Raw genomic sequence first — 14,777 nt, 5'->3', positions numbered from 1 at the left:
GGAAATGACAAAACTCCTTAAGCAATTAACACTTTGCAGGAACTTTTAACCTCAATTCGTGGTACTGCATCTTAGGTCCATATAACTGTTTACGTTTAAGGCTTGAAATGTATATTGGTGACAGGAGAAAGTAATTAACCAATTAACCAGGTCAAGAAGGAAACAGAGAGAGGCTTCACAGATGGCCAGGGACTGCCAGAAATAGCCTACCCTCACAGCCTTGAATAAAAAGTTACAAACTTCTCTCCTGTAATCTCCTCCATTTGCCCTGGGGATACATGCAGGATAAGAAAATATATTTGGGGGCATTTTCTCATTGTCAGCCTTTCTGCCCAAAGTGCTGACACGCTTTAGGCAGGTTGTCGTGGTTACTCACAGGTCATTTGCCCCGCCCATCACCCATAGGTTGCTAGGAAACTGCTCCCAGCTGCAAGACATTCTCCTGTCAGGACAGGGGTGGGGATGGGAGGGGACATGACACGGGCTGGGATAGACACTTTCATACTTTATTAATTTAAAAGGTTAGCTTATAGTGTTAATCATACCTTAAATATGTAGGTTAGTACAAGACCCTTTGATTTCCCTATAGTTTAGCTTTTCTCCCTAGCAAGTCTGGCATTCTTTCTTTGTAGGAGATACTACTACAACCAGAACTCCTTTCTTTTCTTTTTTTTTTTATTAATTTTTTATTGAGTTCTACATTTTTCTCTGCTCCCTTTCCTGCCTCTCCCCTCCCCTTTAATCCTCTCCCAAGGTCCCCATGCTCCCAACTTACTCAGGAGATCTTATCTTTTTCTACTTCCTATATAAATAAATTAGATCTATGTATATCTCTTTGGGTCCTCATTGGTGTCTAGGTTCTCTGGGGCTGATTTGTGGGCAGGTTTTCTTTGCTTTATGTTTAAAAGCCACTTATGAGTGAGTACATGTGATAATTGTCTTTCTGGGTCTTGGTTACCTCACTCAAAATGATATTTTCTAACTCCATCCATTTTCTTGCAAAATTCAAGATGTCATTATTTTTTTCTGCTGTGTAGTACCCCACTGTGTAAATGTATCACATTTTCCTTATCCAACCTTCAGTCAGGGGCATTTAGGTTGTTTCCAGGTTCTGGCTATGACAAACAATGCTGCTATGAACATAGTTGAGCACATGTCTTTGTGGCACGATTGAACATCCTTATACCCAAAAGTGGTATTACTGGATCTTAAAGATTGCTTCCTAATTTTCTGAGAAATTGCCACACTGACATCCAAAGGAGTTTACATTCCCACCAGCAATGCAGAAGTGTTCCCTTTACCTCACAACCTCTCCAGTATACGTTGTCATCAGTGTTTTTGATCTTGGCCGTTCTTACAGGTGTAGGATGGAATCTCAGAGTTGTTTTGATTTGCATTTCTCTGATGACTAAGGATGTTGAACATTTCCTTATGTGTCTTTCAGCTATTTTAGATTCCTCTGTTGAGAGTTCTCTGTTTAGGTCTATATTTCATTTTTTATTGGATTATTTGTTCTTTTGATGACCAATTTCTTGAGTTTTTGTACATCAGAACTCCTTTCTATATCTATTCACCAATCAGATAGCTAACAAACATTCTCCCTTTGTTTACTCAAGAAATGTATTAAGATCCCGAAACAGCTTTTGCAATCTTTTCTCTTGCCTGAAATCTGTTGTGTTGGATGTATAAAAACTGTACAAGCCGGGCAGTGGTGACGCACACCTTTAATCCCAGCACTGGGGAGGCAGAGGCAGGTGGATATCTGTGAATTTGAGGCCAGCTTGGTTGAGGAGCTAGTTCCAGGACAGGCTCCAAAGCTACAGAGAAACCCTGTCTCAGAAAACCAAGAAAAAGAAAACAAAAACAAAAACTGTATGAACAAAGAGGCTCGAGGGAACAAGAGCTGGAAAGAGTACACGACAGACCCTCAGATTGTGTAAGTGAGTGTTTTCCTTCAGACCACCTACTCCTAAAGACCCTCAGATAAAGGAGAGTTGCTTAGATCCTCACTGCTTTGGAGGTTTCCTTTTGGCAAACCTGGGCACAGCTCTCGGAGCTGATCTCCCAGGCTGCCGTAGAGTGGACCAGGATGTCACTGTGCCCATGTCACTGAACTATGGGCATTGCAGTCACAGGGACCAGGCTTCAGGGTGTGAAGCTCCCTGTTCAGCCCCAAGCTCTTTGACAGTAAACAAAGACAGACTGGGCAGCAAGACACAGAACAAGGGCCAGTCTGTGTCCAACTCATCGAAGAAGCTAGTCATTGAGTGAAGGGCCAGCTGGCAGCCAGAGCCTTGCCATGGTACACTGGAGGCTTGGCACCAGGCAAGGTAACCAGGCAGACGTCAGGCTACTGGAGAAACTTGTCCGATTCATCTGCTGTATTTCAGGTGTCCTTCTGCAGGGCCTGCTTCTCCTGAGCACATAGAAGATGGAACTAGGCAATGCTTTCTTCCCCACTCTGTCATACCTCTGTCTGATTTGTGAACCCCATCACCAACAAACAGTAAGAAGAATGAACCCCAAGGTTCTGGCTGCAACAACAAATCTGAACCATCAATCAGCGTGTCCTGGGATGACTTGCAGGGAGGACTGTGACAACAGCAGCCTCTGTGGTTCTGTCCTAGTGTGTTGAGTGACCAAGATGCCCAGGACTGATGCCCACCTGCCAGGCCCTTCCCAGCTTCCATATTATTTTTCGTCATCATCCATAACAGCATTTTATACTTTTGTAAACACTTCTTTGTTACATTTTGAGTCAAAGTCTCCTTCTGTACACTAGGCTGGTCTTGAACTTACAGTAATCCTCCTTCCTCCATTTTCCAAGTACTAGAATAACCAGTGTGTAACACTATTTTTAAGCTGAATCAGACTCTTAGCCAAATTTAGCAGAAGGTACAGAATTGTATATGTCACCTCTTCGTCCAAGTGCATAGCCTCCCCTTGCCAATGTCTTCAGCAGAGAACTCTTTGTCACAGTGGATAAACCTACAATGGCACATTGTCACTCAGTGGTCACAGTCAACATTTCTACAACACAGTCCAGTGACAAGGACCACAATTCTAGTGTCACTCTGTGGACCATTGTAGGAGGAAGCCACTTATTTATCCCGGGCACCCAGAACCAAAATAACCACAAACAATATTAATTAAAACACTGCTTGGCTGCTTGGCCCATTAGCTTTAGCTTCTTATTGGCTAACACTTACATATTAATTTAACCCATCTCCATTATTCTGTGTATTGCCATGTGGCAGTGGCTTACTGCTAAAGTTTCAGCACATCTGATTTCAGGGGCACCATGGCATCTCCTGATTGCACCCTTCTTTCTCCCGGCATTCAGTTCTATCTTCCCCGCCTACCTATGTTCAGCCCTTTCAACAGGCCAAGGCAGTTTCTTTATTCATTAACCAATAAAAGCAACACACAGACAGAAGAACCTCAGACCTCCCACACCATACCATCACTGCCCCAAGCCCTAGGTAAAGATCCACCATGATGATGTTACTCAGCACACCATCACAGACCCAACCCCTGGGATTTTTGGTTGTGTCTCTCTGCTCCTGCCCTTGGTGACCCCTGAGCTCTCTCCTTGCCCATCACTGTGCCTTTTTCAGGAATATTACAGAATTCACTACGAAGCTTTGTAGTAACTACCAGTGGGGGTTCTCTGACTGTCTCTGCCTAGTCTTGCTTCCCAGCATTGACCCAGAGCTGAGGACAGTCAGAGGCTGATGTCTGGGCCCAAGAATAAACTTTGGAAGGGAATTCCCTAGGTAAGGCAAATTTTGCTTTTGTAGAAAGATGTGTTATACAAGGACCCACTTTCTGTCACTGTGACAAAACCCAGAACTCATCAATTAACAGAACAAAGACTCATGTTGGCTCACAGTTCTGGAGATGCTAGTCTATCATTCATTGACCTTGTGATAAGGCCCTGAATCATAGTAGGTACTGTAGCAGAACAAAGACTCATGTTGGCTCACAGTTCTGGAGATGCTAGTCCATCATCCACTGATCCTGTGATAAGGCCCTGAATCATGGTAGGTACTGTAGCAGAACAAATCTACTCATCGCAAGGCCAAGAAGTGACAAGAAAGAGGAAAGGGGACTGGGCTGGGGTCCTGGAGTCCCACAGTCCCCATCAAGGGTACACACCTCTCGCTATGCCCACCACTTAAGAGTTCTATAAACTCCCAGTAGTGTCACTCTGAGATTAAGTCTCCACTACCCAAGCCTTTGGGAGATGCTTAAGATCCAAATGATAGAAGCTGCTGAAATGTGCTCCAGACAGATCCAACCAAGGCCAGTAAATCCAGCCCTCCAATGGAAAAGCAAACAAAAGCACAGGAGATTTTGTGCTGCCTACAGCTCTCAATTTTAGTCAGTGTACTAAAAGGAAAGTACAGGTACAAGATATAAACTTAAGGAAAGGAATCTATCAGCTGAGGCTACACCGAAAGGTATGGCCAGGATCTTTATCCTCTGGAGGGTTTCCAAGCTCACCAGGTGAGCAGCAGAAATAGTGTTGTAAGAGCAGGTGCTCCAAGCCCCAAAAGTCACAAGACGCTTCTCAGTCGTGGGGCAGTGATGACATTCATCCCAACATATCAGTGACATTCATCTTAACAGAGATGCAGCTGAGAGCAGGGCACCGACTTGATCTAATGTGAGTGCAGCTGCAGGCAATGCTTGTTGAGTTTCCTTCCCTGCAGCGAGGTCTGTAGGGAGTGACAGAGGGCCAGGTAGAGAGAGCTGCCATGGAGAGGGGAGCCAAAGACCTGGACCCTGCCTGACTAAGAATGCCCCGGGCCTGTCCCCCTTCAATCAGAGGGCATCAGCATGCCACATCAGGAGAACTAATGGGAATGCATTCTCTCCTTTCTAGCCCTGAAGGAATATGGGTATTGTTATGGTTAACAATGATTGTCAACTTGGTTAGACCATAATCACCTAGAAGACAAACCTCTGGACATGCCTGTGAGGGAGGGTCTAGATTAAGTAAATTGGGGAAGGAAGGCATACCTAGAATATGGCTGATACCATTCCCTGGGCTAGTGTTCCAGACTGAATGAAAACAGGACAGTGAGCAGCACACTGGTGGTCATCTCTCTGCTTTCTGACTATGAATGCAATATGGCCAGCTGCCTCAACTCCCAACTGTCTCGATGACTTCCTTGTCATAACAGACGGTATTCCTAGACCTGAAATCCAAATTCTTATATTGCTTTTGTTAGTTATTTTGTTATGATAATGAGACAGGTCACTAATACAAGTACCAAGAAGTTTCAAGCTCAAGGGGGTCTGTTCAGTTATGCTTGGCACTTATCTGAGTCCAAGAGATTCGTGATCTAACAGTAAGATGCATCAGGCCCAAGACTATGCTGTCATTGAGATCCTGAAACTAAAATCAGGCCCAGGGATCCCCCATCTACTGACAGTCACTGGCACATATAGGCATCCCCTGCTTGTAGAAGTATCACCGGAATTCTGCCTGTCTTCACATGGTACTCAGCTTACAGGTCTGTGTCCAAACTGTCCCTGCTTATGAGGTCAGCAGCCATGAAGAAAGGGCTGCCCTATTTTAGCAAATCCAAGTCCTAACTAGTTATATCTATGGTAGTCCTGCTTGCAGGAATATCACATTCTGAGGCACTAGGATTCAAGACTTCAGCCTAGGAACTTGTAGGAAAGCAACTGTGCCTACAGTCAAGCCTAGGTCAGGATCCCTCCTGTGATCTGCATGGACCACTGTAGAGATTGCACTTCCTGAGGAGCCTGTCCTCTGAAGCCAGAGGACTTCTTGATGCCCCGTGGTCACTGGGTCATTTATAATTCCTAAATACTCACTGACCTCTGTACGAACGGAGGCTCATCTCTCTGCCATGACCATGTGGCTTACTGTGTCCTACAGAGGAGCTAATGTATCCTCTGTGCAGCTGGCCTGGCACGTCTGGGGACAGAGTGGATAAGGTGGAGACAACACATGCCTAGGCAGGAGCAGGGCAGAAAGCTGAATTGCTGCTCTCCTCCAGTTTCTGCATTGGATAGGAAGGATGCAGGCTGCTGGGTGTTGGTGTCCCATGCATCCCAGGGAGAATCAATGCACCTGTATGTCAAGAGACTGGGGTGGATTGGTATACCAAGGATGTTGGGTTTCAGGGTGCCAGGTATTCTCAATTATATTTATTGTTGCAGCATTTGTACATGTGGAGTGCGTGTGTGCACGTGTGCGTTACATACTGTGGTGAGGCCACAGATCAAAGTCAGGTATCTTCTTCCAACATTTAACCCAACTGATTCATGGTTATGATTTTGTGTACGTATTGTACTGTGTATGTAGGTATATTCATCTATATGTGCACATATGGAGGGCATTAGTGGCTTCTCTGGTGGCAAGGCACAGAAAGAAGGTCTGAGCAGATTCTAGTTAGTGACAAATTGCCCTAGTGACTTCATTCTTAACCTTTCCACACTTGCCATCTGACTGACTATATCTTAGAAAGGAATCTCTCAGAGACTTGGCTATATGACTGTCCTCCTGGGAGCAGGTTCACGGCCAAGGCACAGTGCCAGCCTCCCTCCTTGCCAACTAGTGCCTTGCACAGAGGCAGAGTTGGTGGTAGCAAATAAATCCATACCCTATGGGGAAATTTAAGAGCGACATGTGAGGTGACCAGGGCTGTTGGCTAAGGCCTCATTCAGTCCCCAGAAGATAAATATTGGAAACAAGGGTGTTCTGAGTGACAGCGGAGTAAAGGGCCTCTGAAGTGTGCTGGGGGGGTCTCTCAAAGGCTACCGGCCAGAGGAGCTCCTGCAGCAAGTGGCCTGATTTATACACAAGTATAACACGCTCAGTAACCAACAAGGAGTTTTGCTTCTTTCAGCGCTACATCCAGTTTTCCCCTTCTGCTTGCTTTTCCCGGCTTGAGAATACGTCTACTATGCAAACAGAAATATGATAACATCAGTGGCTAAGAATCAGTGTAACAATGTCTTGTTGGTTTACAACAAACTTCAAATCTACATCAACACTTCCTCTCCAATTTGGACTTCAAGGGACCAGACTCCTGGGACATTCCAGCTGTATGTATCTGTACAAAACACATTTATTGAGGTCCAAGCACTGCTATCCCAGCCCTTTGGGTATGCATCCTTCAATCTGGATCTCTGCTGGCCAGCCCGAGTATCTGTTCTTGGATTGATCCGAGTGGTTGATCTAGGTGAGGGGAAGAAAAGAGTGCCATTTATCCACTAAGTTCATCAAAAACTACTGTGTCTGTGTCTATTGTGAGCAAAGTCATGTGAACAGAAGTCTCATAGTGGCATTTTCTCAAACCGAGGTTGAGGTTAGAATTCTTCTCGGTGTCCCTGCCCCTTCTTTCTTCCATGCATTCTTTGTCATTTCTTCTTTACTTGCTTCCTGGTTTCCCTCCTTCCATCCCTTCCTTTCCTTTTGTCAGTTTCTTTGGATAAAGGAGTTTCATTCTATAGTCCAGGTTAGCCTGGAACTCACAGTGATCCTCCTGCCTCTGCCTTCCAAGTACTGAGATTATAGGTCTGAACTACCACACCCAGCCTCAGTGTGTCTCTCAATAATATTTAAATGCAGTTCTAGAACTTTCTCAAAGGATGAGGCCCTTCTGCAGTCTACCGCAGGGCTTAGCAGAGTGTCTAAGAGCCTGTAAGAAGCAGCTACTGAAATATGAACTGGGCCGCAGATTCTATTTCATTTTGATCCACTTAAATGTGCATTTGGTGAGTGTTGCTGTAGGGACAGCACATTGGTATACCTGTCACCGGTGGGACCAGGACTATGGACTCCAGATCCCACGCATGCAGTTTTCAGAGTGCATTAGTGCTTGTTGCTCAGCAAGTTTGTATTCGCACTGGAGTGGGCTTTGTGACTTTATATTTTCAATTCCTCACAGCCTAGTGCCTTTTCTCACACCACAGCATCACAGAGATGTAATTCACACACCATGGAACTCACCTGCTGAAGTTGAGTTTCAGAAACTCAACCGTTTTTAGCACATTCCCAATGTGCAACCGTCACTACGATCAATAAATCATTGTCGTCACCAGAATGAGGAGTCACATTCTCTGCAGCCGTCTTGCTGTCCTTCCCCACCCCAAGTAGCCACTAACCTACTTCCTGTCCCTTTGGATCTGCTTATTCTGGGAATTCTGTATAACAATGGAATCATACGATATGTAATTTTTGATTTTTGTGTTACTCGCCATAACATTTTCAGGAAAATTGCTTACGTCAGAGTTTCAGTTCTGCACATGGCTGAAGAGCACTTCCCTCTATGACTACTCATGTTGACACTGACCTTTTGCTGGGAAGAAGAGCACTGTATGTAAAGCTGTGCCCTAGTGTCTGAGTGAAGGCGTTCACACTTAGAAGTACCCTTCAAGAAGCTTGCTAGACTGTCTCTTTCATTTTGAAGAAACTGCCAGAATGTTCCTCAAGGAGTTTCTATCATTTTGCATCTCTCCCAGCCTTGTGAGAATTCTAATTTTTCTACACTCCCTTCAACACTCACCTGCCTTACTGAAAGTTATGATTACAACCGCCACAGTGAGCTTGAGGCTCCATCTCACCATGATCTGATGCCTCAGGCTACTAAGTATCTTTCCTCACGTGTATTACCAGCCCCTGTGCACATACTCTTTGAAGAAGCATCTCTTCTGAGGTTTTGGCCATTTTTCAATTGGGTTATCTTTTTAATCATTAACTTTTAAGAGTTCTTTATATACTTTGGACACAAGTCTCTTGTTTGCAAACATTTTCTCTTAAAATTGTTCTGTGGGTCTTCTCCTCAATTTATTGTTGCTGTTTGAGAGGACCAGGCTGGCCTTGAACTCACAGGTAGCCAAGGATGGCCTTGAACTCCAGACTGTCCTACCTCTGCCTCCCACTGACATGACAGGCATGTGCCACCTTGCCTCGCTTCTTTCTTTCTTCGTGTGTCCTTTGGAACAGAAAACTTTGTATTTTGAAACTGAACATTTATCTTTCCTTTTGCTGCAACTCTGCACTCCTCCAGAGGTACCTGCTAAGCTCAGGATGACAAGACAGAGATTTCTGTTCATTTTGCTATCCTTCTGAGAGACCTTGACAATTTTATCTCTGCCACATTTAGGTGGTTGCTCAGTCCTGCATTGTTGTATATTGCTGTGCTAGGGATCCAAATCCATTTTCTCCCTATGTGATATTTGGTTTTCCCTGAACACTTTATTGACAAAACTATTCACCCCTGAGGAGCTGGTCTTGGCTCACTAGGTAAAATCATCTGGTCAGGTATGAGGGAACCCTAGCTCTCCTCACCCAATCTACATCTGTCCTCTGAGTGCCATGCTGTTCTGATGACTAGAGCTTTGGAGTAGGTTTTGAAATTAGGAGCCTGCTTTGGTGTGTCCTTATCCCCTTTCCACTGGTGAGGATCAGAGACACAGAGAGGTGAAGTAACTTGCCAAATGCCACACAGCCCGAGGAGATATCTATCTGTGCTATGGGTCATTTGGGGTGAAAGGAATCCTGAATTCACTCTCAAAGTGGGCACCAGAATCCAAGGCAAACAAGGTGCTTCCCCACCCCACAGCAGCTGTTATCAAAGGATGAACTGACAGGAAAACCACAGCCTGTTCAAAACCATGTGTCCCCAACAAACCTAGCCCTGAGGCCCACCTTGTCCCTCGTCTCATGCCTGTCTCCCCTCAACCCCTGTGGGTCTAGGGAGCTGCCAGGCAAAGTTTTCTCCCTTTTAAGGTGATTGTGAGGCCTCTACTGCCTACAGGTCTTCAGACACAGCAGGGTAAGAAGTGTCTTCTCTGCAGGGCTGTCTTTCTGTGTGCAGGCTAATGGAGTCACAGTGAAAACACGCTTTAACCGGCCATGGCCTCCAAGTTCCTCAGTCTCAGAGCAGGGGCTATCCAAGAAGTTCCAAGATCTCTGAAGCTAGTAACAGTGGCCTGGATGTCACCCCCTCCTCCCAGGAGAGGCCATGCTCCAAAAGGAGGCCCAGCTGATCCTGGTTGTCACTGTCTTCTTTAAACCATGATTCCAGCAGTAGGAGCGAAGCCTCAAGCTGAGTCAGATGTGACCTGGTGTGACCACGGAGATAGGTGGAGCTCTGCCTTCTTAGAATCCTAGCTAAGTAGAAAGATGGCCTTATCAGAGCTGGGGGCCTTCATGGTTCAGTCCATCTCCTTCTCTGCAGACGAGATCAGGCGCGTTCAGAGTGGTATGGCCATAGACTTCAGACTCGCTTATGTCTATTGAAAACGGTCAGTGTGATGGTTCCCAGAGGCATCGACCTCACAAGGCTATGTAGCACCACCCATCAGCTGAGGTGTTCACAGGAGACATGGTGCTCAGTCAGAACATCACTCACTTCCCTACTTGGCTCTTTTCTTTGATAAACTATGCATCAAGCCACAGCTGACTCCTCTAAGGAAGGCAACCAGTCAAAGTCTTCCTGTCCAGGGCCAATACTATTTGGCACCTACTGTATTGCAAGTAGTTCATATATAACACCTCAGGCAATCCCCTCAGCCCCCATCCATGGTGTGACTGCAGTCTCCAGAGGAGAGACTAAAGAAGGCTAGCCTCCTGCCCAAACAGAACAGTCACCACCAGTAACTGGAACCAATTTGCAGTCTGTAGTGGAAACCAGAAGATGGGATGGAACTAAAGGGAGTGCTTTGTGTGGGAGTGACCGCTGAAGGGACACCCTTCACACACCAGAGCCCTGTCTGAGAAGAAATGGGAAAGACACTCACTTTTTCTCTCTCGATATCTGAAGGGAGCTCAAAACCCTTTGCTGCAACAAACACCCAGCTTGACCTGAATTTCATGTTCTTGATTTCTTTGCTTCCAAGAGCTTCTATAACATCCTTTGCTTGGGCCTTCAATCTGGGGCAAAAGAGAAAGCATGAGAAGGCCTGCTGTGGAGGGGTTTGTGTGTGAGGGAGTGTATATGTAAGTATATGTATGTATATGTAAATGTAGGTGTGAGTGACTGTGAGTGTGTATGTGTGAGTGAGAGTAGATGTGTATAAGTATGTGTGAGTGAAAGAGTTGTGGGGGTGCTATCTGGCTGTTGTCTGAATGTCCTGGTTGTGTCCCATTGCTTGTCTTGGAAGTGAAACTGGCCTGACTCCCTACAGCCCAGGTTTCACCTCTAGGACACGTACCAGTGAACCATGTGACCCTACTAGTGGTCACATGGCCACATCCGGGAGCCTTTTGCACTTCACTTGGAGCCCAATAATATTACAGTTGTGAAAGATTTACAATGTTTCACTTTCTGTCATATCCTCCCACTCAGCCAGCATCATTCCCATCCCTATGGCTCTCCTGCTTCCACACAGTAAGGCCAGAATACGTAGCTGGAAGATGAAAGCAAATAGCAAAAGTTTCCTTCTCCATGTTCCAATAGGTTAGCTGAGAGAGAAGGGGAACGGTGCAGAAGGAGAGGGACAAGAGGCCCAGGTGCTCCTAAACAAGTTCACTTCCTAAGCAAGGAGTTCTAAATCTATACATGTTCTCTGAATTAGTGGGATGCACTTGGAAAGTGAATTGCTTACATAAGTACTCCTAGTGAACAATTGTGTGTGTGTGCACATAGGCACTGAGTGTGAGCATGTGAATGAAAGTGTTTGCACAACATGTGGATGCATGTGTGTGTGCACATGCATGAATAAATTTGTGTCCTACTACAGATGTGGGAGTGGTTTCTGGCATTTGTCATGGCCATTTCATCCCTTGGACCCAGGGGCCTTTGCCCTCCTCCTGACTGGCTGCTCTTGTCACATGGGAATAACTGCATCCACTCACCGGGAGCTCCCATCATCATGGGTCACCATGAACAGCAGGGACTTCAAAGGGGCACTCTGAATGAACTTGGCCATTGGCTCAGAGTTATCTGTAGGGTCAAAGTCAGACAGTAGTTCAGGATCTTTTCAGAGGATGAGGTTCCCATCCTGGCTGTGGAATTCCTTCCCCCTCTGCTATCTATCTACCCACTCTCAATCCCCTGCTTCCAAGACTTGTCTCAGGGGCACAGTCATGTTTGGCTGCTTCCTCAGGAGTGATGTTAGGGGTTCCATGGGAAGCTAACTTGGAGAAGCCCTGGGGACATCAATAACTTGCAACAGATACTCAGGGTATAGCAAACATAAATCCAAAGATAGAAACAAGGCAATCCATATAGAGTGGAAAGACCTGAGTAAATTAAACCCTGAAGCTGTAGTTAGCCAAACCTCCCACCAACCCCAGCTTTTGCAAGCACCCAGCAACCACCTCTGCTATTAGAGACAAGAGGTCAGTCCCCAAAACTGATGTCCTGGAGCATGGCGCTCAGAAATGCAACAGAATCTACAGTCAATAAACGCAGGCTAAAAGGAGGAAAAAAAAAAAAACCCTCTCTGTTTCTGTTTCTCTATGGGGTCTACAAAGTTTAGTCTTAATTTTAACCAGACAAGTTTTCTTACCTCCTTCATACATGTCAAAGAACTTTGTTGCTATCACCTTCCCAGTCTCATCTGAAAGCAGAAGAAATGGTTTTAGGGGAAAGCTCCTGGGACCAGGGTCCACTGGCAGTCCTAGCACCAAGTGACTCTGGGAGAAATAGGACCAGAGTGGTCCCCAGCCTGGAAAGGGGCTGTGTGGTGGCATGATTCTTCTGAATCCTGGCCAGTGTGACTCCATCTTACTGTCATCCATGTGCCAACCTGCAGCAAAACAGGCATCCTTTCCACGGGCTGCAGGGCACCTTTCCCGTGGTAAGAGCAAGGTCAGAGTACGTACACTGAGATAGGGCCCTTGAGCTTGGCCTGAAATCACCGCTGCCTCTTCAACAAGAGGTGGCTCTCTGAACCAGGTTTGTTTATTATATAAAGGTAGCCTGGGAACCTTTATATCAAATAGAACCTTGGTAGGCAGAGGATTGGGAAGTGACTGTGGCAAGGCCGTCTGTGAGACATCCAGGCTCTAGTGAACAACCCTCATGAATTCATTTATGTCACCAGACTAGACCTATTAAACTCCTTATCCAGCCCATCTGCTCCTTCCTTATTTGGGGTGAATAAAAATTTATTTCACTTCTCCCAGGGAAGCTTGCAGCAATAGGCTAGTCTCCAAGGAGTGCCTCCATCAGGGAGGAGGTGCCTGGCCACTTCTCTAGGACTCTGTTCTGTGTCAGTCTCAATGCTCCTCTTCTTCCCCTCTGAACCACTATGTGTCCTGAGGGGCTACCTGACCAGAGGAGGCTGATGCACCTGCACAGGTTCCTACGGCCCACAGCAATTATATAGTACTGGTCAGTATTGTTATCCTTTACCCCGTCCCCAGGAGCCAAGAGCAAAGGGAACCAGGGCCAGCGTCTGTGTGGATCTAAGCTTCACTGTGTCCTCTCCACCTGCCCTTCCTCAAGGTCTCTATATGGAAATCCTATTACACAAACTGACTTTTTTATTTATTATGTATACAATATTCTGTCTGTGTGCATGTCTGCAGGCCAGAAGAGGGCACCAGACCTCTTTACAGATGGTTGTGAGCCACAATGTGGTTGCCGGGAATTGAACTCAGGACCTTTGGAAGAGCAGGCAATGCTCTTAACCACTGAGCCATCTCTCCAGCCCCCCATACACTGACTTTTAAAAGAAGAAACATCAAGGTCTCTGTGGAAATCCTATTTCAGGCTTTGAGGGAATTTCTGAGAAACATGTGCCACTTACAGTTGACGACAGCAATATTTATCCCTCTGGCCACGTTCCCCGTCTTCTCTCCTAACAGCCTAAAAAGAGTGAGAGTCAGTCAAAGAGCTCCTACATAAGCTGGGAGAGAAAGTCCTCCCTCAACAGCAGCCCTGGTCAACAGGCCTTCTGTGCTCAGGACATCGGTAACCCTCTCTGGAATGCTCCCCCAAACTACTCCACCTTTGCTCCACACACCTGCAGGACTCAGATCCAGTTCCTGGCTGCCTCTAAGCTGCACTTGATCTTATAATCCAGACAGGAAGGCTCTTCACCACTTCTTCCCTCTTTAGCCCCTGAGAAGTCATGCCTGGTCTCACAGACTTGAGGGAGGATGGCAGCTCCATTCCAAGCTGGGATTCCTCAAGTCTCTGCTTCCTTCTCCCTTGAGACCCACAGGGTTTGCCTGCATCACCCACCAAGTAGAATCCAGAGTATCTCCTTAAGAAGCACTTTATATTGCATCATTTCAGTTTTGCTTTTCTTTTTAAGATATTTTCATTTTAATAAGTGTATAGTTTGTACACACAAGTGCAGTGGTTGAGGGTGTCAGAAGATGGTCTAGGATATCCTGGAGCTGGAGTTAAAGGTAATTATGAGCAGCCGGACGCTAGTATGGTATGTCTGCATGTATTCGTATGTATGCGCATGTTCCTTAGTTTTGTATGTGTGTGGTATATGTACAAGTTGCATGTGTGCATATTTCTGCATGTGTGCATACATGCATTGTGTCTCTTCGCACATGTGCAGGTGTCCACATGTGTTGTGTGTTTACAACTATGTGCATGTTCTGGACCTTTGCTGAGGTTAGCATCAATGACTCAGCATAATCATAAAAAGAATCTGGAGCTCGCCTTTCATGTCAGAGCTATACGGTGGGCAACAGGCGTTTTAATATTCTGCCTCTGCCATGTTTAACTGAAGGCCTGGAGGCACCACGAGGCCTAGTGCTTTCTTGGTGTTAGATAGAGAACAGTCCACAAGTGCCCAAAAAGAGGCAAGGAAGGACTTCC

At 46.0% G+C, this 14,777-nt stretch overlaps 1 protein-coding gene across 1 annotated transcript in view; it reads right to left on the bottom strand.

Annotated features, from left to right (window-relative positions):
• Window positions 1-7,122: 7,122 nt before the first annotated feature.
• Fam3b (FAM3 metabolism regulating signaling molecule B) overlaps window positions 7,123-14,777 on the bottom strand; it is a 30,205-nt gene continuing 22,550 nt past the window's right edge. The window contains exons 4-8 of the mRNA XM_057765903.1: window positions 13,747-13,805; window positions 12,502-12,552; window positions 11,846-11,933; window positions 10,789-10,921; window positions 7,123-7,219 (exon numbers count right to left, since the gene is read on the bottom strand). Of these exons, the coding sequence (XP_057621886.1) occupies window positions 7,130-7,219; window positions 10,789-10,921; window positions 11,846-11,933; window positions 12,502-12,552; window positions 13,747-13,805 (421 nt within the window). The 3' untranslated portion in view covers window positions 7,123-7,129. The remainder of the gene's footprint in view (window positions 7,220-10,788; window positions 10,922-11,845; window positions 11,934-12,501; window positions 12,553-13,746; window positions 13,806-14,777) is intronic.

Source organism: Chionomys nivalis, chromosome 3, assembly GCF_950005125.1.
Source record: "Chionomys nivalis chromosome 3, mChiNiv1.1, whole genome shotgun sequence".
Taxonomy (NCBI): Eukaryota; Metazoa; Chordata; class Mammalia; order Rodentia; family Cricetidae; genus Chionomys; species Chionomys nivalis.
This window is presented reverse-complemented; position numbering and strand designations above follow the sequence as displayed.